This window comes from Procambarus clarkii, chromosome 70 (genome assembly GCF_040958095.1).
Source record: "Procambarus clarkii isolate CNS0578487 chromosome 70, FALCON_Pclarkii_2.0, whole genome shotgun sequence".
NCBI lineage: Eukaryota > Metazoa > Arthropoda > Malacostraca > Decapoda > Cambaridae > Procambarus > Procambarus clarkii.
In genome coordinates, this window is record NC_091219.1 from 23,838,852 (window position 1) to 23,860,618 (window position 21,767).

A 21,767-nucleotide genomic window follows, 5' to 3' on the forward strand; every position below is an offset into this window, starting at 1 on the left:
TGTATGCCAATAATTAATGGTAATGTCTTATCAGACATAATACCACAGGACAAAAACTTACATGTAAGGATTTGAACTACACCAAGTCTTTCACACTTTCTTGAGTGCATTATCAAGGTCTGAGTAGAGTGCAACCTTGGTTCAATGAACTATATGGGACCAACCCAAATTTTTTCAGTAAGGGATTCATTGCAGCTGGAGATGCCTCCAGGAGGCTCATATTAGTGAAGGAAAGCCAAGGAATCTCAAAATGAAAATGAAGCATAGAATTTGGGTTCGACCACTTAACTGAGAAAAATTGTGCAATTTCTTTATAATTAGGCCACATTTTAATGTTTTTTAATGTTTGCATCACTTTTTGTGATTTGAAATGAACATGGTTGAATTTGGAAACATTTTAACATTAATAATTTTATCACCTTCGCTTGGTAAGAACTCAGCATTGAGTCCTCCGTTTAACAGAGTGCTGTCTGGTAAGGACTCGGCATCAAGTCCTCCATTAAAATATTTGCCAAAAATCCAGTTTTTATCCAATTTTATTGGGGACTGGTTTTAAAATGCGCGCCAAAGCACCGCACGCCGCTTTTGTTAGGCCATGTGGCACCCAGGCAGCTCAGCCCATTCCGTAGGCCCATTGTTTACGCTCCACTGTTGTGACCAGTGTTGCCTCCCCTTGCGTCTCGAACGTGTGAGCTTTTCGGCTATTTTCAGTGGCTAAATTTCTTAGTGCACCTATGGATACTATCTGCATTTACTCCACGATGAATAGTGATCACGAACAGAGCAATTCCAGGAAGAAATCAGCGAAAGAAATGTGTCATAAGGAGAAGCTAAGTAGTTTTCACCAGAAGTACAAACGAGTGAGACTCGCACCCTCTAAGTTTCAGGCTGTATTTGATGATTTATCCGAGTTATCTAGTGACGAAAGTGTTGTTGAGACTGACACTGATGAAGTTAGTGAAAGTATTGAAATGGAAACAGCAGAGGAGGATTTTGATAGTGATGAAAGTGAGGAGCCCTAGGTTGAGACTGTCACACGTGCAAGGTGAGGTACTGGGGCTCGTGTCAGAGTCAAACATACCCCAACACCAACAAATTCTGATGAAGGGTGGTATAGTCACAATACTCCACCCTTTGTAGACAGTTCTGTAGGAATACCAGGCTTGACTGTTCCTGTACCTAGCACTCCTTTGGGATTTATTCAACTATTTCTCACTCAAAGCTTACTGAAATATATGACTTATGAGATTAATTTGTATGCTTCCCAAAGCAATGCACGTACTGGGACTACGACAAACAAGAGATGGGAACCAATAACAGTGAAAGACATGGCACGATATGTGTGACTGACGATCTTAATGGGTATTTGCCCATTACCAAGAATTAGAATGTACTGGCAAACAGGTAGATTCTGGCACATACTATGTTTCAATACCTTTATGACTAGTAAACGATATGAAATGACTGGAAAGTACAGTATTTTCATATTTTAATAATAAGTCCATTCCACAAGGCCAAAATGTAGACAGACTAATCAAAGTTTGATCAGTCATGCAATATCTCACAAATAAATTCAAGACATTATACATTCCTCAAAAAAATTTGAGTTTGGACGAAGGCACAATGGTATGGCATGGCCGTCTAGCTTTCAAGATCTATAATCCCAATAAACCTGATAAATATGGAATAAAGCTCTACATGCTAGCTGAATCCAACACTGGCTACATCTTTGATTTTGAAATTTATGCAGGAATTGGTAAAACGACGATTGAAACGGTAATGGGCTTGATTGAACCACTGAAGAACAAAGGTTACCATTTATATATGGACAACCAAAACAAACCCCTATTCTGGTGAAAATTGCTACCTAAAGCCAAACTAGAGGATAGAACTCTTCAACAGAAAACAAGGAAACTAGTATGACGTCATACGTCACCGCGCCGCTGTCTGCGCAGCTCCCCCCTCCCCGGGAGGGGGAAGGTGGAGCCCCAGACCTCCCACACCGGCTATCCACCCATCAGTTCTGAGGCTGGATGTCAAAACACGCGAAAAACCGCCGACCGGAGGGAGGGAGGGTTGCCGGGGAGCCTCCAGGTCTCGCACAGAAAATGGCGTTTCATTACATTCAACGCTGGTTTTCTGGGGGGAGCCCCGTCGTCTTCCCGGAGCTAACTACCCACAGAGGAAGGTCAAAGGGACAGAACCGGGAGGCAGACACCACGCACCCCCCACGGAAGCGAGACAACCGGCAGCAAACGCCAACCCATGGCGCCACAGCCCCGAAAAGTCCCGGGAACAACACGAGAACAACGAGCAGCAAGGCCCCCGCACGAACACCAAAAATTCATGTCTGTAAGACCGTAAGGCCACGTCGCGCAGACGGCAGCGAGAGCAGAGAAGCCACGAACGCCACAGGCATGAGGGAAGAACACAGGCAGCTTAGCCGCAAGAACACGGCTGACCACCTGGGACACCATCACCCGCGAACCGGGAAGAACAGAACCGGATCAACGCAAAACGCGCTCCGGACCCAAACGCTGTGGCACGCAAACAACAGCGGAGGGCCGCCACTGAACACAAAACACGACACACCCCCGGCCCGACCAACGAAGCACCAACAAACCCGGGACCCCTCCAGAATGCAGCAGCCCCACCCTGCGCCAGAAAAGATGGAGACTGCTGCCACCGAACAACCAAAACGCTAAAACCGAAGGAGCAAGAAAACCCAGCAACTCGACCCCCAGAGGCAAAGGCCAAAAGGAAAGAGCCGACGAAAAAACACACCAGAACCGAAGGGGCACTATCAACCGAGGAGAAGACAGAGCACGCTGACCAGATACCAGGATGGTGCAAGCGGTGCACGAACAGGCCGGAGGTGAAACGACGCACAAGACAGCTTACAAACGGTGCAGAAGCAACACCAAGACCGAAAGCAAGCCGAAGCCACAAAAAAGGGAAATGCCAGTGTTTGTCGGTGGACTTGCAGTTGGTGAGTGCCAGGTACAGAAATGTGATCAAATACTCTTGGTACGGTGGAAAGACAAGAGAGAAGTGAACCTGCTGACAACCGTTCATGAGGGTACAATGTTGAACAGTGGCAAGGTGCACCGTGTAACGAGAGAACCAGTATATAAGCCAGATTATGTTCTTGACTACAATATCAACATGCGTTTGATTGATAAGGCTGACATGATGATTGGCACTATCGAGTGTGCAGGGGAAATGTTGAAATGGACGAAAAAAGTGTTTTTCCATCTTGTTGACACGAGCATGTTGAACTGCTATAATTTGTACCTGGTGAAAACTGGACGTAAACCTATTTTCCGTACATTTGCTTTTACACTTGCAACACACTTATTAGCAAAGTTTGGTCAAGAAGTCCCTGGCATACGAAGACCAATCATGAACCCAGTGTTGCAGCATGATGCAACACCCAGGCTCGCTCACATAGATGCCTTTCAGCAACAGACTAAAGAATTTGCCAGCAGATGGAAAGCGTGCAATAGGCCAACATGCATGCGTAGTATGTAAAACAACAAAACGAAGAAAGCAAAAACGTAAAATGGTGCAAACATGGTGTGAAGGGTGTGGAGTTGCATTGTGTGCTGTCGACTGCTTCAATGACTACCACACACTCCAAGACTTCTAAATGTGCAATAATAGTGCAAAAACCTGTACATAGTGCGTGCTAGTGTGTACATATAAAATAATGAACATTGTGATTACTGTACATAATATAATGCCATAATGGAAAACGTTTGTGTGTGCATGTGTATACTCGATGTGTGCAACATATATTGACAATAACTGTCAAGTGACATTATGTGCAACATAATTAGTGACTAATATTGCAAAGAATACATGCATAAACACTGTAAATAATGACACGAAAATAAATTCGTGGCAACTGTGGCTGCTTGAAGACCGCGCGCGACGCCTCCAGGACGCACCGTGCATGAGCGAACATGCAAACTGTGACGTCATCATCCATATTCTCGGCTCAATTACATCGCCGGTAAGTACAATTGAATTTTTTTTTATTTTTCCCGTGATCAGGGAACATGATTTAACAGGTTGGGAAAAAAAAATAATTTTTTTTTTTTTTTTTTTTTTTTTTTTTTGCACCTGTGGGTGTCAATCAGTATATAGCCATGCGCCATTTAAGGGTTAATGTTCTATTATTATGGGACTAGTTTTAAAATATGCGCTTTTATATTGTGAACAATTTGATACCAAAATGAAGAACGTGACGCGAAAATTTATGTCAGAAAGACAATAAATGTCACAAAGATAATAAATACTTTTGTGGTCCAAATTTTAAAATATTTCCTAAAATTCAATTTAATGTTCTATTACTATGGGACTAGTTTTAAAATACACGCCTTTATATTGCATACAATTTGATGCTAAAATGAAAAATGTAACAAAAAAATTTGTGTCAGAGCACTGGAAATATATCAATAATTTTGTGGTGATGAGCATCCAAAAGTTAAAATAATTGTTAAAATTCCATTTATTGTTCTATTATTACGAGACTAGTTTTAAAATATGCGCCTTTATTTTGCAAACAAATTGATACCAAAATGAAACACTTAACATGAAAATATGTGTTTTCAAACTGAACGAGTATATACATTAGTCTGTAGGTGTGCCAATTGGTGCTTGTTACGACCCTGGGTTCTTTAGTTGGAAACCAGAAGTCAAAATTGAACTAAATAAACTATCTTGTAGTAGTGGACACGCTTGTCGACGTGTAATTGTTCGTATCTTTCCTGCCAGACGTAGACAATTCTTGTTGCTCACAAAGCATTCAGACTCTTGAGCTTGTTGTGGATTAAGTAACATTGTTATAAGATTAACTATCCTTAGAACGAGTAAAGTAACAATAGGAGGCATAGGGGAAAATGTTTTAATGTGTATAGCTGCACGATCAATTAGGCTCTTCCCGGCACCACACGAATGCGGGAGGCTGAGCTGGGCTGAAGCGGCCTTCTCTGGTGGCTGGCTGTGGTGAAAGGAACCTCCTCTCCTTCCTCTTCGTTTCCTTATTTCTGTGTCTTGTTCAAGCTAAGTATCTACCGAGTACATTATTCAATCTCTGGCATACTCATGTTATATGTGTAGAGTAGTATACTTTGTGTGTAGTAGGTGTTTTTAGAGTTTATATTACTAGTTATTCTAAAGGGGGTTCCATTGGAACCACGTGGTCCCCCTACCCTAAGCTGACTCTAACTTCAAGTAATTCAATAGTAGAGCTTTACCCTAGCTTGTGTTCAGTGTAAAACCTTGTACCCTGCTTATGTGGACCAAGGCTTTTAACGTAAGGTAGTGTGGTAAAGTTATTATTATTATTGTTATTGGTGTGAATGTATATGGGAGGCTGTTAAGGGGTTAATAATGAATTATTAATGTACATGAATTATAAGAGTATCGTTCTTCCTGTGTAGGAGATCTTGATCATTCCCTAGACTGACCTTGTTGTGTAGCCAAGTAGTCAGCACTACTTCTAGTTTCCATGGGGGCCGGGCCTTACTGATCTCCCCAAATAGATACATCTTTATTCTGACTGACCTTACCCCTGAATAGCCCTAGATTCCCCATAGTCCAGCACTCTCATTCATGGGTAACTTGGCCGACTTTAGGCTTTGTTGTAAGGAGTCATGCCGGGCTTTTAGACCTTATATGCATATACTCCTGTGGAGAATTCTATTGTGAACACAATGATACCGAAACAAACGACGTAGCACAAGAAATAAGGTGAGAAAACTGAAACGAGAATACACATTTTACTGATTTTGCGCGCTTACGGGTAACTTTGCAGACTTTAGGCTTTACTGTGGGGGAGTCACGGCGGGCTTTTGGACCTTATATGCATATACCCCGTAGAGAATTCTATTGCGAACACAATGATACCAAAACGAACAACATAGAATGAGAAATAAGGTGAGAAAACTGAAGCGAGCATACACTTTTCGGTGTTGCCGCAAGCTTGCCCACACTGAACGGTGCATGACATCATTTCAGTGGCGCGCTCGCATGGAGTGCGATAGTGTTAAGAAGCACATCAACAAACTGGAAAAGGTGCAAAGACATGCTACTAAGTGGCTCCCAGAACTGAAATACAAGAGCTACAAAGAGAGGTTAGAGGCATTAAATATGCAAAAACTAGAAGGCAGAAGAAAAAGGGGTGATATGATCACTACGTAAAAAAATACTGTAGTAACAGGAATTGATAAAATTGATAGGGAAGATTTCCTGAGACCTGGAACTTCAAGAACAAAAGGTCATAGATTTAAACTAACTAAACAAAGCTGCCGAAGAAATGTAAGAAAATTCACTTTTGCAAGCAGTGTGGTAGACGGTTGGAACAAGTTAGGTGGGAAGGTGGTGGAAGCCAAAACTGTCAGTAGTTTTAAAGTGTTATATGACAAAGAGTGCTGGGAAGACCGGACACCACAAACGTAGCTCTCATTCTGTAACTACACTTAGGTAATTACAGTCAAGAAACAAGCACAAAAAGAGACCGAAGAGCAATGACGAAAGGAGGGATGTGGTAAAAAAATGCCAAGATTATAAAATATTTTCCAGATTTGTAAATTATACTTAGAAAATACTGAATATCATATACAAAACTATTAAAGCATTTAAATTTTTATTTAATAGAGATAAAGAACTTTCTTCTCTCTTAACAATTCGTAAAAGGATACTGTCTAGGGAATCCAGATACATACTGCTGAAAAGAGAGTAAATAGCATTAGTCAATGCTGGCACTAAAAACCGTTTTACATCAGACATACCCTATTGTCATATTCATGAGTGATAAATACACCATCTTTTATTCTTTGTGGATTTAAGTTAAATAAATCAGTAAAATGTACTAACCTGTCTGTCTGAATGGCATTAGTAGATTTCTTTGCTTGTCTGCATCTGTAAAAACAATTACATAATGTAATAGTAACTTTAATTCAAACCTCTAAAAACATAAAATATAGTACAGTACTGAAAACCCAGTGCTGAATGTAATGAAACACCATTTTCTGGGCAAGCCCCCGGAGGCTCCCTGAAGCTATTCAAACTGATTTATGCCATATGTTTCGGGTCATCATTCATGGGAGTTCTGTGCCTACCGGAGATTATGAGCCAGAACCTAGTCCCCCTCAGAGAGGCGCAGAGAACAATGGCCTTATGAGCACTCTACATTTAGAGTATGTCATGTCTGCCATTGACCGGGGAGGGCACCCATGAAGATAGGCGAAACAATACAAACCCTCCCAACGGGTAAAATTTGTAACTTACGTCCGAACTGAACCAAAGAACTCCCGCTCAAAAGAAAACAAACAAGCAAATTGAAATCCAACTAGCACACCTGCTTCTTATGGTTCCCCCCCCCCCCAACAGGGGAGGGAGGGGAAGCCCGCTCATGCAAGCCAGCAGCTCACCCCCCTCAGTTCGAAGAGTGATGAAAACTGTCGACTGGAGGGAGAGAGGGTGTCAGGGATCATGAGGGTAGACCGCAGGCTGGCTAGATTTATGAACCCTGCGGACAACCCGAGAGACACGAATATTATTAGGATAATAAAAAGTTATAAAAATACTTGTTTCATGAATGCTTTATTGCATTAGATGGAAATTCTCCAGTCTGGCAATCTACTGCCACCTACAGAAGGGTCTCTCGGGGATGGAGGGAGTGAGGGAAAGTGAATGTGGGCGGGACAGAGGAAGTGAACAGCAGTGAGGGGTGACTCCCTCCCTTCCTGGTGGTAATGTACAACGAGTGTTAGGCCACTGATCCGGCCAAACACCTGCTTTTCCGGCTCCCATGGACATTTTGGCCTGATAGTGAGATAAAGTTATCGGGCCAAGATTTTAGCCGGATAGAGCCGTTTCCCGGATGGTCGGATTCCGAATAATCGCGTGTCTGACTCATGCAGGTGACTCATCGCCTGCAATCGCGTGTCTACAGTAGTTACGAACTCCCGCACCATGCTGTGAGCCCGAAGGAAGGACGGACCCCACCGACCCTCGCTGGCCTGGTGAGTATGTCACAAAGCCCCAACCAATAGACGACGCAGTCATGAATACATCGAGAGAGAGCTCGGGTAGGCGCTTAGGCATTGAACCCTGAAAAACCCGAAGAGGAAAACCGCGACGCAGCAACCGACGCAAAGCCCCCAGAGTCCAATCCCAGCAGTCGCAAGAGAAGTAGAAGGAACGTCTCCAAAGGACCCAGAACAGCCGACGGAAGCCCAGGCAGGGAATGATTCAGCCATTCTGTTTTCGTCAACCAATGACACAAACTGCCCCCTACCCAGAGGCAAACAGGGGAAACAAAAACCCCAGGTGACTCCCCGGTAGGCTGAACTCCATGCACTTTGATGCCAGAAAGCTAATATATCCACATCTTGAGGTCATCTTGAGAAGATTTCGGGGCTTAGCGTCCTCGCGGCCCGGTCCTCGACCAGGCCTCCTTTTGGTTACTCACTCCCCAGGAAGCAGCCCGTAGCAGCTATCTAATGCCTAGGTACCTATTTACTGCTAGGTAACAGGGGGTATCAGGGTGAAAGAACCATTTTGCCCATTTGTCTCCGCCTCCACCGGGGATCAAACCCGGAACCTCAGGACTACAAATCCGAAGCACTGTCCACTCAGCTGTCAGGCACCCTGGCGACCACATCAGCCTGGATAGCTCCAGGGAGCCGATGGGAGCAGACGGGAGCCGAAGGGACACCCCACCCCACAGAAATAATATCAAGTTCCATTTACTTTGGCGGTGGGTAAGTAGAGAAGGTGCGCCGTGACATCATCAGGGGCTGGTCACTCATGCATGAAGCTCCCAGACACGCTCGTGCAGGCCATTCAAACCTCACAAGTTGCCACAAATATATTCACAAATAATATTCCTATGTATTTTCAATGCTTTATCATTTTTTTTGTATCGTATCTGATACATATTTGTGTCCTTTACTATATGTATACAGTAGAATGTTCATAATGTTCCATGGAACTGTGATACATGTGTCAGTAATGTGTCCACAATAAATGGTTATTATCTCAATATTACTTGCTCAAAATTCACTGCAATTACAATATGTACAGTTTCACACACTATTTATACAGTCACACACTGTATAACACACATACAGTACTTCAGAAGCAAGTGATAATCAACAAAGCAGTCCATGGTACACAGTGCGACCTCGCTCTCGTTGAACCAGGTATGAATTTCGCTTCCTGTTTCTTCATTCTGTGTGCCTGCATATAACATACTCACATACACCCCTTGACTTTAGTACCTGTAGGTGGTATGTAGCCAAGCTTGTGAAGTGTAAGGTAGTCTTGAAAAGATTATTGGAAAAGATCAATTTGTATGGTAGTCTTGAAAAGATCGCTTTGTAAGCTATTCTGGAAGAGATTCAGCCATTCTGAAAGAGATTTAGCTATTCTTAAAAAGATCTATGGAAAACACTACTTTTCTTGTGCCTGGGTGTGTTGCAGGCTATAATTCCAAGTGCCTCCCAGGAGTTAAGTACTATATATATCCAAGATACCTAACTTAATTTTACAGGACAGTTATAACATCTGAAAAAAAAACAACGTTGAATGTAATGAAATGCCCTTTTCTGGGTGAGACCCGGAGGCTCACCCAAGCTACCCGGGCTGATATTAATGCATTAGACCCTGGCATCAGTATTAGACCGGGGATCACGAGCCAGAACCTGGCCCCTTCAGAGAGGCACGAGGAGCATTAGTCTACAGAAACCCCCAAGTAGTTGGACGCATTCTATGTCTGCCATCAACCGGGTTAGGCACTCAGAAAGATAGGCGCACCAAAACAAAGCCTATCTGGTTAAAAAATTGCTCCTGAAAGCTGAATTGTTGGACAGAATTCCCCAAAGGTAAAACGAGCATGATGTCGCAACCATCACCATACAGCTCTCACACCACCCTTGTCCACATTCCCCAGACACTCCCTACACCAGCTATCCACCACCAGTTCTGAGGCTGGATGTCAAAACATGCAAAAACCGCCGACCGGAGGGAGGGAGAGCTGTCAGGGAGCCCCTTTGGCTTCCCCAGAACTACAGTACTTAATCCTTAGACAGCACAATACATACACAGATGATTTCAGTAACAAAACCGGTACTGCGCAATACATTAATAGCTGTTTTTGTGTCTAGCGCTCTAGCGCCCCAAGTGGAATAGGGGCAGCTATAGTGCGGCCACGACCGTTAGTTGACAGACGCCACCTAGAAAAAAAATCGTGGCCAACATTCCTGGGTGTGAGAGCCTCAGTAGTGAGCAAGCCACCAAAGCTGACGCACACAGCATGAGTGCACAGCACTGCTGTTCAGCTTGTGACCACAGCATCGCCTCAAAATGTCAAAATATACATGTACATGCTATTATTCAGCGATGATATTATTACAGAAGACCCTTGACAGTGATAAAACTGATCAGGATTCTGATAATAGCAGGATTGTGGTGATATTTAGCGCTGTGCTCCATGGAGGGAGGAGTAAGGCTGTGGGAAGGAGGGTGGTGGTGTCGTCTTCTGACTGTGTGTGGCCAATTTTTATTGACTGCACTCACCATACCAGATTAGTGGTTCACTATGGTGAACACAAATGTAGATACTTATATATAACGTGTGTATAAAGTGTAATAACAGCAATAGGAGTAGGTTGGGAGCCGAAATTTTGGTGAGGGAGGTGCGTCAACTGCACGACCTGTCATGTTGTTTACTGGTGGCCACTATGGTCTTTGGGCACCATACCAGCTTATTTGTACAGGTATGGTGAATAAAACATGTAGATACTTATATATAATGTGTGTGTATATAGTATAATAACACCACAAACAGTATTGTTGAAGGAGAAATATTAGTGCATCTGACCTTGAGGGCAACCGCCACCAGCTGACTGTGTGTGTCACTACGTCTTATTGCCTTTACTCACCATACAAGCTTAGATGTACAGTTATGGTGAACAAAACATGTGGATACTTATATTTAACGTCTGTGTATAGTAAATAAAAGCAAAAACAGTAAGGTGGGAGGAGAATGTTGGCGAGTGAGGAGGTGAGTGAGGGAGTGGTGCATAGTGGCTGGCTGGCGAGTAATTACCTAAGTGTAATTACCTAAGTGTAGTTACAGGATGAGAGCTAAGCTCGTGGTGTCCCGTCTTCCCAGCACTCTTTGTCATATAACGCTTTGAAACTACTGACGGTCTTGGCCTCCACCACCTTCTCACTTAACTTGTTCCAACCGTCTACCACTCTATTTGCGAAGGTGAATTTTCTTATATTTCTTTGGCATCTGTGTTTAGCTAGTTTAAATCTATGACCTCTTGTTCTTGAAGTGCCAGGTCTCAGGAAATCTTCCCTGTCGATTTTATCAATTCCTGTTACTATTTTGTATGTAGTGATCATATCACCTCTTTTTCTTCTGTCTTCTAGTTTTGGCATGTTTAATGCTTCTAACCTCTCCTCGTAGCTCTTACCCTTCAGTTCTGGGAGCCACTTAGTAGCATGTCTTTGCACCTTTTCCAGTTTGTTGATGTGCTTCTTAAGATATGGGCACCACACAACAGCTGCATATTCTAGCTTTGGCCTAACAAAAGTCATGAACAATTTCTTTAGTATATCGCCATCCATGTAATTAAATGCAATTCTGAAGTTAGAAAGCATAGCATAGGCTCCTTGCACAATATTCTTTATGTGGTCCTCAGGTGATAGTTTTCTATCTAGAACCACCCCTAGATCTCTTTCTTTATCAGAATTCTTTAAAGATTTCTCACATAATATATAGGTTGTGTGGGGTCTATGTTCTCCTATTCCACATTCCATAACATGACATTTATTAACATTAAATTCCATTTGCCAGGTGGTGCGCCATATACTTATTTTGTCCAGGTCTTCTTGAAGGGCATGACAATCATCTAAATTTCTTATCCTTCCTATTATCTTAGCATCATCAGCAAACATGTTCATATAATTCTGTATACCAACTGGTAGATCATTTATGTACACAATAAACATCATTGGTGCAAGAACTGAACCCTGTGGTACTCCACTTGTGACATTTCTCCGTTCCGATACATTGCCTCTGATTACTGCCCTCATTTTTCTATCAGTCATAAAATTTTTCATCCATGATAGAAGCTTACCTGTCACCCCTCCAATATTTTCCAGTTTCCAGAACAACCTCTTATGTGGAACTCTGTCAAAAGCCTTTTTTAGGTCCAGATAGATGCAGTCAACCCAACCATCTCTTTCCTGTAATATCTCTGTGGCTCGATCATAGAAACTGAGTAAATTCGATACACAGGATCTTCCAGATCGAAAACCATACTGTCTGTCTGATATTATATCATTTCTCTCCAGGTGTTCTACCCATTTAGTTTTGATTAGCTTTTCCAATACTTTCACTATTACACTTGTCAATGATACAGGTCTATAATTGAGGGGGTCTTCCCTGCTGCCACTTTTGTAGATTGGAACTATGTTAGCCTGTTTTCACACGTCTGCTACGATTCCTGTACACAGGGATGCCTGAAAGATCAGGTGAAGTGGAATGCTGAGCTCAGATGCACATTCTCTCAGAACCCATGGTGAAACTCCATCTGGGCCAGCTGCTTTGTTCTTACCGAGCTCCTTTAGCATATTTTCCACTTCATCTCTAGACACCTCTATCCGCTCTATGTTGTTCTCTGGAATTCTTATTGTGTCTGGTTCTCTGAAGATTTCATTTTGTACAAACACACTTTGGAACTTTTCATTTAATGTTTCACACATTTCCTTTTCATTTTCCGTGAATCTGTTTCCCATTTTCAACCTCTGGATATTATCCTTTACCTGCAATTTGTAGAATAGGCCCGGTTCTGTTTTACATTTATCCGCTATCCCTTTTTCAAAATTTCTTTCTGCCTCTCTCCTTACTGCTGTATAGTTGTTTCTCGCATCTTTGTATCGCTGGTATGTTTGGGGGTTTGGCCTCTTCCTATACTGATTCCATTTTTGTGTCTTTTGGTCTCTTGCCCTCTCACAATTTCTGTCGAACCAATCCTGTTTTCTGGCCCTGCATCTCTGTTTTGGTATAAATTTTTTTGTGCCTTTATCATATATTTCACAAAACTTGACATACATCTCATTCACTTCCTTGCCTAGCATCAAGTCTGTCCAATTATACTCACTAAAAAAATTTCTAAGGTCACCATAATGTCCTCTCCTGAAGTCTGGTTTTTCAACTGCTTCAACCTCTGTATTTTCTTCCAGCTTATAACGCATTGCATACTTTATTCCCAAAAAGACATGGTCACTTTTACCCAAGGGAGGAAGGTACTGAATGTCCAATATCTCTTCCTCCTCCCTGGTAAATATCAAATCTAGCATGGAGGGAACGTCCCCTTCCCTCATCCTCGTAGCTTGTTTAACATGTTGATACAAGAATGTTTCCAGGATGAGGTCTACAAATTTACAGGTCCAAAAAACTTCTGTTTTAGCTTCATATGCTTCCCAGTCTATGGATTTCAAGTTGAAGTCACCGACTATCAACAGTCGTGATCTATCGTTATCCGCTCTCGCTATAATCTCTCTCATTATTGTTATAAGACCTTCACGTTTACTATCTAGCTCCTCCTTTGACCATGTGCTGCTTGGCGGTGGACTATATGCATTTATTATCATTAGTTTATCATCCTCATGGCAGATCTCTAGTGCTATTATGTCAACTTCTTGTGGATTGGCAGTCATTATTTCGTTCACCTTTAGGTGTTCTTTTACCAGCACAGCAACGCCACCGCCTTTCCTAATTTTTCTGTCCCGTCTCCAAATTGAGTAGCCCCTTGGGAATATGACCTCATTTAAAATTACATCTTCAAGTTTTGTCTCCGTGAGTGCAACAATGTCTGGTGTCTGCAGCTGTATTACATCACTTAACTCCAGTATCTTCGATCTCACTCCATCTATGTTGGTGTATGCAATCTTCAGGAACTTGTTCCCCCTCTCCTTATTCTTCACTCCCCCTCTCTCTATTGATTTTGTTGGTCTGCCTTTATGTACCACTTTACTGGTTTGCCTACCCTTATCACTTTGTAGAAAAAAGAATTTATTTCTTCTTCATTCCTGCTCTCATTTAAATGTTTTGCCTCGGCGAGGTTCAGTTTCAGCTTCTCTCTATCTTCTTTTGAAAGATCTCGCCTTAACGACCACCCTTTCCCATCCTCATCACTTTGCAATTTTCTAGCATTCCTTAGTACTTCTTCCATCTGTTTGGCACCGTTTAGGGTGATCCTCAAAGGTCGATCTTTCCCTTTTACGTACCTGCCTATTCTCCTGTAGTCGCACACATTCTCTATGGTTGTAAGACCTTCCACGAGGCCAACAATTTTATCTACTACTTTAGCTTCTTCTACAGCTCTTTCTGACCTAGATATTATCGCCTTTTCTTTGCAGCCAAAAATGATCAGGGACTTACTCCGATCAACTGTGTTTTGCACCAACTTCGGGTTAGATGCCAATTCTTTTCTCACTTCCAGCCTAATGTTTGTTTTATCTTGGTTGCTGCAGTGTTTGACTTCCTTTACTGCTTCTTCTATTTTTTCCTTCTCCTTGGCCACTTGTGCATAAGTGAGTTGCATATCTTTCTTGCACTGTTCTATTCCCTGTGTAACTTCCTCCATCTGTGCTGACAAAAGCTGTTTCTCCTGTTGAATTTCCTTGCCTAACCTATTGTAGTCATTTATGTTTAAATTTACTTTAACTTCTTCCAAAGCTATTTTTAAGAGTTTATTTTCTTCTTCCATGGCTTTGCAATTTGTTTCCAATTGATTCTTATCCTTGCACAAGTCTTTCACTAAACCCTCAAGACATAAAACTTTGCTATTCAAATGGTCATTACTTTCTTTCAATTTACTAATTATTTCTACATGAGAGTTCACTATAGTATCTAAATTTACCAACTTGTTATGTAGACTACTAATATCAATGCTTTTTTCATTGAATCCCTCAAAATCAAGCTCTGTTTTGTTTTTCCCCTTGCCAGTGGCCATCTTGAATGTTCTTCTCTGCACTGTAAACACTAGGGCAACTTTTTCTCATCCGATTTTTCACTTCCCTTAGCACTTTCCTGTTATCTCATCTATTTTTCAAGAGCACTATACCTTTATGTTCTCTGGGACACCACTCACTACCATCAACCTGTACTACAATACTTAGGATTGTTGAAATATGCTGGAGCTCCTCTGCTGCAAGTGTTGACCCTAGGGGTGTCACCTTTTTGTGTGACGGCCATTCTTCGTTGCTTTTTGATTCACAATACCAACTTAGTGGTTCGTTATGGTGAACAAAACATGCAGATACATACAGTGGCACCTCGACTTACGATTGCCCCAACTTACGATAATTTCGCGTTACGATGTAAATTTGATCGAAAAATGCGACTCGACATACGATATTTGTTGGTACACGTTTGGGTCGACCGAGTGCGTGCTTCCCGGTCATGCAGGCCGACCTGCCTCAGTTTACTACAGCTGCCTGCTTAGTGACGATCACACCTATAAAAAATTCCGTTTTTGTGGTGATTTTTTGCTTTTGAACATAAAAGTAATTATTATATATCATGCCATGGGTCCCAAGAAAGTCAGTGGTAAGGTTTAACATATGAAAACCCATGTAAGGATGACCATAGAGCAAAAACAAGAGATCATTCGTAAATATGAAGATGGTGTGCGGGTTGTTGAACTAGCTAGGCAGTACAACAAATCTCAGTCAACGATATCCACCATACTGGCTAAGAAAAAGGACATTATGAGTGCCAAGTGACAAAAGGCGTATCAATAATCACGAAACATAGAACACACACACTTGAGAATGTTGAACAGTTATTATTAATTTGGATACACAGCAAGAAGTTAGCTGGTGATAGAATTTCTGAGGCCATCATTTGTGAAAAAGCAAGGAAATTGCATGAAGACCTACTAAAGAAAACCCCTGGAACGAGTGATGCAAATGTGAAAGAGTTTAAGGCAAGCAGGGGATGGTTTGAGAAATTTAGAAAAAGAAGTGGCATTCATAGTGTCCCGAGTGTTGTGTGTTGCGAGCTGGTGAAGGAACACAGCGAAGAACTGACCATCAAAGAACTTCAAAAGGAGCAGCAACAAGAGACAACCGAGGAAATTTCTTCAGGGGAGGAGGAGACAGTACAGAATGTCCCTTCCTCATTAATTAAGAAAATGTGTGCAGCATGGGGAAAATTGCAAACTTTTGCTGAAACAGCTCACCCAAATCACGGTGCAGTAGGCCATTGCCTTAACCTTTTTAATGACACTGTGATGCCTCACTACAGACAAAAATTAAAACACATGGAAAACAAAAATCTTTGGAAACGTTTTTAGTGAGACAAACAAGCAGTGAATCACAACCAGGTCCTAGTGGTATGCAGGCAAAACGTAGGAGAGAGTACCCCAGAGAAGTCATCACTGCCTGATGTTATAATGGAAGGGACTCCCCTTCCAAACAGTAACACCTCTCCTCCTACCCCCTCCTCACCATCTTCCATACGTATCATGAGTCCTCCATAGAGGTAAGATAACCATATGCACTGTATTGTAGTTAGAAAAAAACATTGTATTCAGTATAAAATATATTTGTAAGTTAATATTTTGGAGGGTGGGGAACGGATTAATTCAATTCCCTTTATTTCTTATGGGAAAAATCGCTTCAACTTACAATATTTCGACTTACGATCCGTCTCTGGGAACGGATTACCATCGTAAGTTGTTACGACCCTGGGTTCCTCAGATGGAAACCAGAGGTCAATTTGCGCTCTTAAATATTTACCTTACAATAATTCATAGAATTGGATCATGTGAGAAGGATATTTAATTACAATAATATTTATATCAGGGACCCTTAAAACTTGGAGTATGCCTTATCCCCGTCACCCTTGCCAAACGTAAGATGAATATTGTTTCTCACAGAGCATAATAAGACTGAGCTGGTGGTTGATTATTAATTAATAAAATAGTGATCAACTATGTTTACAAATGAATAGAAAGCATTAGTAAAGTAGGTCTGAGTAAACTTGGATTGAGGGCTGCTGTACGATTAGCTGAGTAGTCGGCCGGCAGCGAGTCAGCTGGAGAGAGCTCAGACTGCAGGCTGAGGTTCTTCTCTGGTCTGGCAACGTGGTGTCCACAACTTTCTGTGGCGACTCTGCCTTGATTCTCTTCCTCCTTCTCCCTTTCCCTTACCTTAAGTTCCTGTAACTACTAAGATAAGTACCTTCATGTGTAACCGTGCATACTACTGGAATTGTAAGACTTGTGTAGATATTGTGTAGTATAAGCCAGTGTTTTGGGTATCCCTAAGGGTTGTGTTGTGTTAGGGTACCACGTGGGCTCATTACCCTAAGCTACCTCAAGCTTAAAAGTTCTTCACTAGTAGACTTTACCCTAGCTTGTCCTAATTGTAAAACCTTGTATCCTGCCTAGGTGGACCAAGGCTTTTAAAGTAATATAGTGTGGTTAAGTAGTTATTGTTATTTAATGTATATGGGGGTTGTTAAGAGAGTTTAATAAATAAGTTAGTTTTTTGAGGTGTATCCATTACTCCTGTTGTAGTGGCGTAGTTGATTGTATCCCAGACGACAGACCTGTTCTAAAACCTTAAGACATAAACAGGAACCTATGTTCCTTGGGGGCCAGGCCTAATTGTGTCACTACTCTGTTACATCTTGATTCTAACTGCTGGCCCTTCTCCATAATACTCCATCCCCCCCATATCAGCCCATAAATTTATAACATAAGTCAAGGCCCCACTGTATATAACATGTGTGTATATAGTGTAATAACAGCAAAACTATTTGTTTACTGTTTTATGAACATAATTATGGAATCACTAAAATGAACACAATAATTTTGATTACAGTGATAGTTCACACATTTTATTATATAAATATATCACAATACACACTATTGAATAATATTACTGCAAAAAACAAAGAAAAAATCAGACATTGAAATAATTAGATAATAATATCTTTATGGCAACTGCCGCCTGACAGCTCGGGCGGAGCAGACCTCGTCTGGCGACTGCTCTGCCAACGCCTCTTTTTTTTTTTTGCCACACTTCCCCGCTCTATTGCACCCAAAATATGCCACCTACGATTTTTTTTCCCCGTGATTAGGGAACACAAATGAACACTTTTATAAGACGAAAGAATTTTTTGTTATTTTTTTTTGTTGCGCCTGTGGGTGTTGAAGCCATTATGACCCTTAGCAGCACAAGGGTTAACCAAAGATAATACAAGAGGACCCTTAGCAGCACAAGGGTTAACCAAAGATAATACAAGAGGGACTTACCCGAGTAACGGTTGCCACTCGCTCCTCAACTCGAAATTGAGACAACTAACTGGCTGCAACTGTCGACCCAATGCAACACATGCTCGACTAGGGCCAGGAACACACACTAGGTAGCGAGCGGTCAAGACCCTGTTCGACCTCCAAAAACCCTGTGCCCGAATGTCAACCCAAGACATATGATCAAACACAGCAGCCAATGCAGCAAACTTACAAACGTCATTATTCGGTATTCGGACCAGGCACCACAGGCTACCTGGACATCAGACCCAGCCTGTGGTCCAGGTACAGAAGGCTGCCTGGACCAAATAATCCTGCAGATGACTTGGGAGACCTGAACCCTGGAACAGGGAAAATGAGTCAACTCAAAGTGCGTCCCCAGCCACCGAGGCCGTGGCGCGCAGCTAACGGCAAAGAGCCGCAACCGGACACAACACATGATGCACTCTCGGCCGAACCAACGTAGCATCACAAAAATCCAAGAACCACTCCAGAAAGCAGCCGTCTCATTCTTCGCCAGAAAAGAAGGAGACGGCTGCAAACAAAGAAACCTACCACCAGGACCAAAATTACAGAAACCTCTGCGCTAGAGAAGAGCATGAAGCTCCCCAACCCGAAGACGAGACGAGTCACCCGAAGTGACCACCTCCGAAGAGCCAAGGATTGCATCGAACCCCTCAGTTCAGACAATGAACCACTGGAGAGCAATCCGAATGGAGCCAGATCATTGATCCGCGAGTGACCCGAACCCTCCCGAGCGATATCCACACGGCCGCGAACTCCCGCACTGTGCTGTAGGCCTGACAGAAGGACGGACCACACTGCCCCCTGGCCGGCCTGGTGAGCACTGGTCACAAAGCCCCAGCCAAGAGACGATGCATTCATGAACACATTGAGAGAGGTCTCAGGTAGGCGCCAAGGCACTGAACCCTTTGAAACCCGAAGCAACTGACGTAAGACACCCGGAGGCGAAACCCAGCGAAAGCAAGAGAGGCGGAAGAGGCGTCTCCAAAGAAACCACAACAGCTGACGAAGCCAAACCCGGCCTGACGGGTAGACCAACACGGTAGAGTTTAGACTCCCGCACAAACCTTAGTACAACTACCTCGTGACCTGGGAGCGCTCCAGAAACAGCTGAAAGCAGGACAGCAGCCATAGCAGAGCCTCAGAGCAGAAGAATAACCCGGGAGCGCTCCAGAAACAGCTGAAAGCAGGACAGCAGCCATAGCAGAGCCTCAGAGCAGAAGAGGTCTGCCCCGCCAGCCCTGAATCCCTCGAAGGAGGAGGGAACCACCCAACACCACCACAGGCCGCAAGAAACGACTCGAAAAGCCCACAAATCATGGGAACAGGCATGAGCAAGCAGCGCGAGCCATCCCCCCCCCCCCAATCGCCTCGTCAATGGGATGAACCACGAAAGGGCCGACGTTCCTTACAAGAAGTTGACTTATGAGCAAAATGATCACCATGCCGACCAGTTGTCGTTGCCTCCAAAGGCTGCGCCAGTTCCGAAACTGGCACCACTAGCCTACCACAACGGGAGGAACCCGGAGCCCTGGCATGACCCTTCCGAGAAGACCCCCCCATGGGTCCCTTGGAGAACCAACAAATCCGACATGGGACGACAACTAGAAGAAGCCACTTGCAGATACTGCACCACTTCAGACTCTGCAAACAGCAAAGGACAAAATGGCATAGAAAACTAAGAGCCAGGGCCCAAGCAAATTCCAAGGATTGAGCGAGCACTGCCTGATGAGATGCAAGACCAGAAGTAAAGAACAGACACTGCCTCCTGCAAGATCGGCGCAAACAGCTTTAACAGAGCAGCCGACGCCCGCACCACCGAGACCAGCGCGCCAACCCAGGATCAGCCCGAGTGCCTACATGTCCTCCTCAAGCCTGTCCAAAGACAGCTCAAGAGGGGAAAAGAAACGCAAGACCGAAGCCAAATAGCCATGGATGCACAAGTCCTCAGCAACCAGAGCAGCCAAAAGGGAGGAATCCTGCACGTGAAACTGTACCAGGCTGACATCCCGAGGAAAGGCAGGGGCGAACAAACATTCAATGAGGCATTCAAACTCGCTCCCCAGGTAAACCTGAAAAACCGTCAGGGCCTCTCACCAGTCAAGCGCGCAGAACCGACAGAACGTATGCTACACCCTCAATGAAAAAGATAGGATAATCTGCTAACCAAGATGACTCTGGAACCTCGTAACGTACCCATTAAGGAAAGGAAGAACCAAACTCATAAGAGGCAGGATCCATTATCGAGGCGTAATCTGGGTCATGCAGGAGGTAAGCCGCAAAGGCCTACTGCATATCATGGGGCAGGATGCGTAAGACCAAAAGCCTCCAGAAGGAAGGGACCGAAGTACCCAAGGGAACCCGGAACCGAACCCGGGGGTGGAGCTAATGCCACATCAAACTCGTACAGGGACGGGGGGGACAAAAAAAACCCATCCCCTGCAACAACAAGCCCTGCTCAGAGAGTACCAAAACCCAAGTGGGGTCAAACGTGGCCCAAGCCCCCCAAGTCAGCCCCTCCCCGCTCTGGGAACCTTCACACCAGGACCCGGGGCCGAGCCGTCCTCCAAACCCTCCGCTTCAAAAGAGAAGGCAGAGTCTACTAGAAAAGCTGGAACGAAGGGGGCTCACTGGTCAGACCCAGAAGCACCAGCAGGAGTAACAGGCTCAAATGCCTCCATTGTCACATCTGAAGGGCCATCCACTGAAACAGCCCGAGTCTCACCACCAACTAAACCCTGCCCCGACTCCAAAACCCTCAGACGTTTTGGAGCCAGGTGCAGGGGGGGGGGGGGGGGGAGGGGGGAGGAACTGGACAAACAATAGCAGGGGTAGGATAAGGGGGGGCGCGGATGAAACCAAAGTCGAGGTGACTAGCGGGACCCCGGGAAGGGAGCCGGTCGGCCGAGCGGACAGCACACTGGACTTGTGATCCTGTGGTCCTGGGTTCGATCCCAGGCGCCGGCAAGAAACAATGGGCAGAGTTTCTTTCACCCTATGCCCCTGTTACCTAGCAGTAAAATAGGTACCTGGGTGTTAGTCAGCTGTCACGGGCTGCTTCCTGGGGGTGGAGGCCTGGTCGAGGACCGGGCCGCGGGGACACTAAAAAGCCCCGAAATCATCTCAAGATAACCTCAAGATAACCCCCCCCCCCCAAGTCCGGGTCCGTATAACCAAAATCTGACAGTCCATGTGAGCAAACAACCTAGCATGCGGCAGCAGCCTACAATGCGCATGCAATGCTGAAGCCGCCTGCACCCAAATATCAAGATTAATGGATTGAGTGAACTGGAGAACAAGCAAGGAACACTACTCGCAGGAGTCAAAGGAGTCACCGACCCAACAGGCAGCACGACAGAGGTTCAACTGGTGTAGGAAAACTGCACA

At 43.9% G+C, this 21,767-nt stretch overlaps 1 protein-coding gene across 2 annotated transcripts in view; it reads right to left on the reverse strand.

Moving 5' to 3' along the window:
- Positions 1-21,767, reverse strand: part of LOC123744894 (U11/U12 small nuclear ribonucleoprotein 48 kDa protein) — a 45,112-nt gene that overhangs the window by 12,624 nt on the left and 10,721 nt on the right. For both annotated transcript variants that reach the window (XM_069311681.1, XM_045725119.2), the window contains exon 3: positions 6,883-6,927. In XM_069311681.1, coding sequence (XP_069167782.1) covers positions 6,883-6,927 — 45 coding nt within the window. The remainder of the gene's footprint in view (positions 1-6,882; positions 6,928-21,767) is intronic.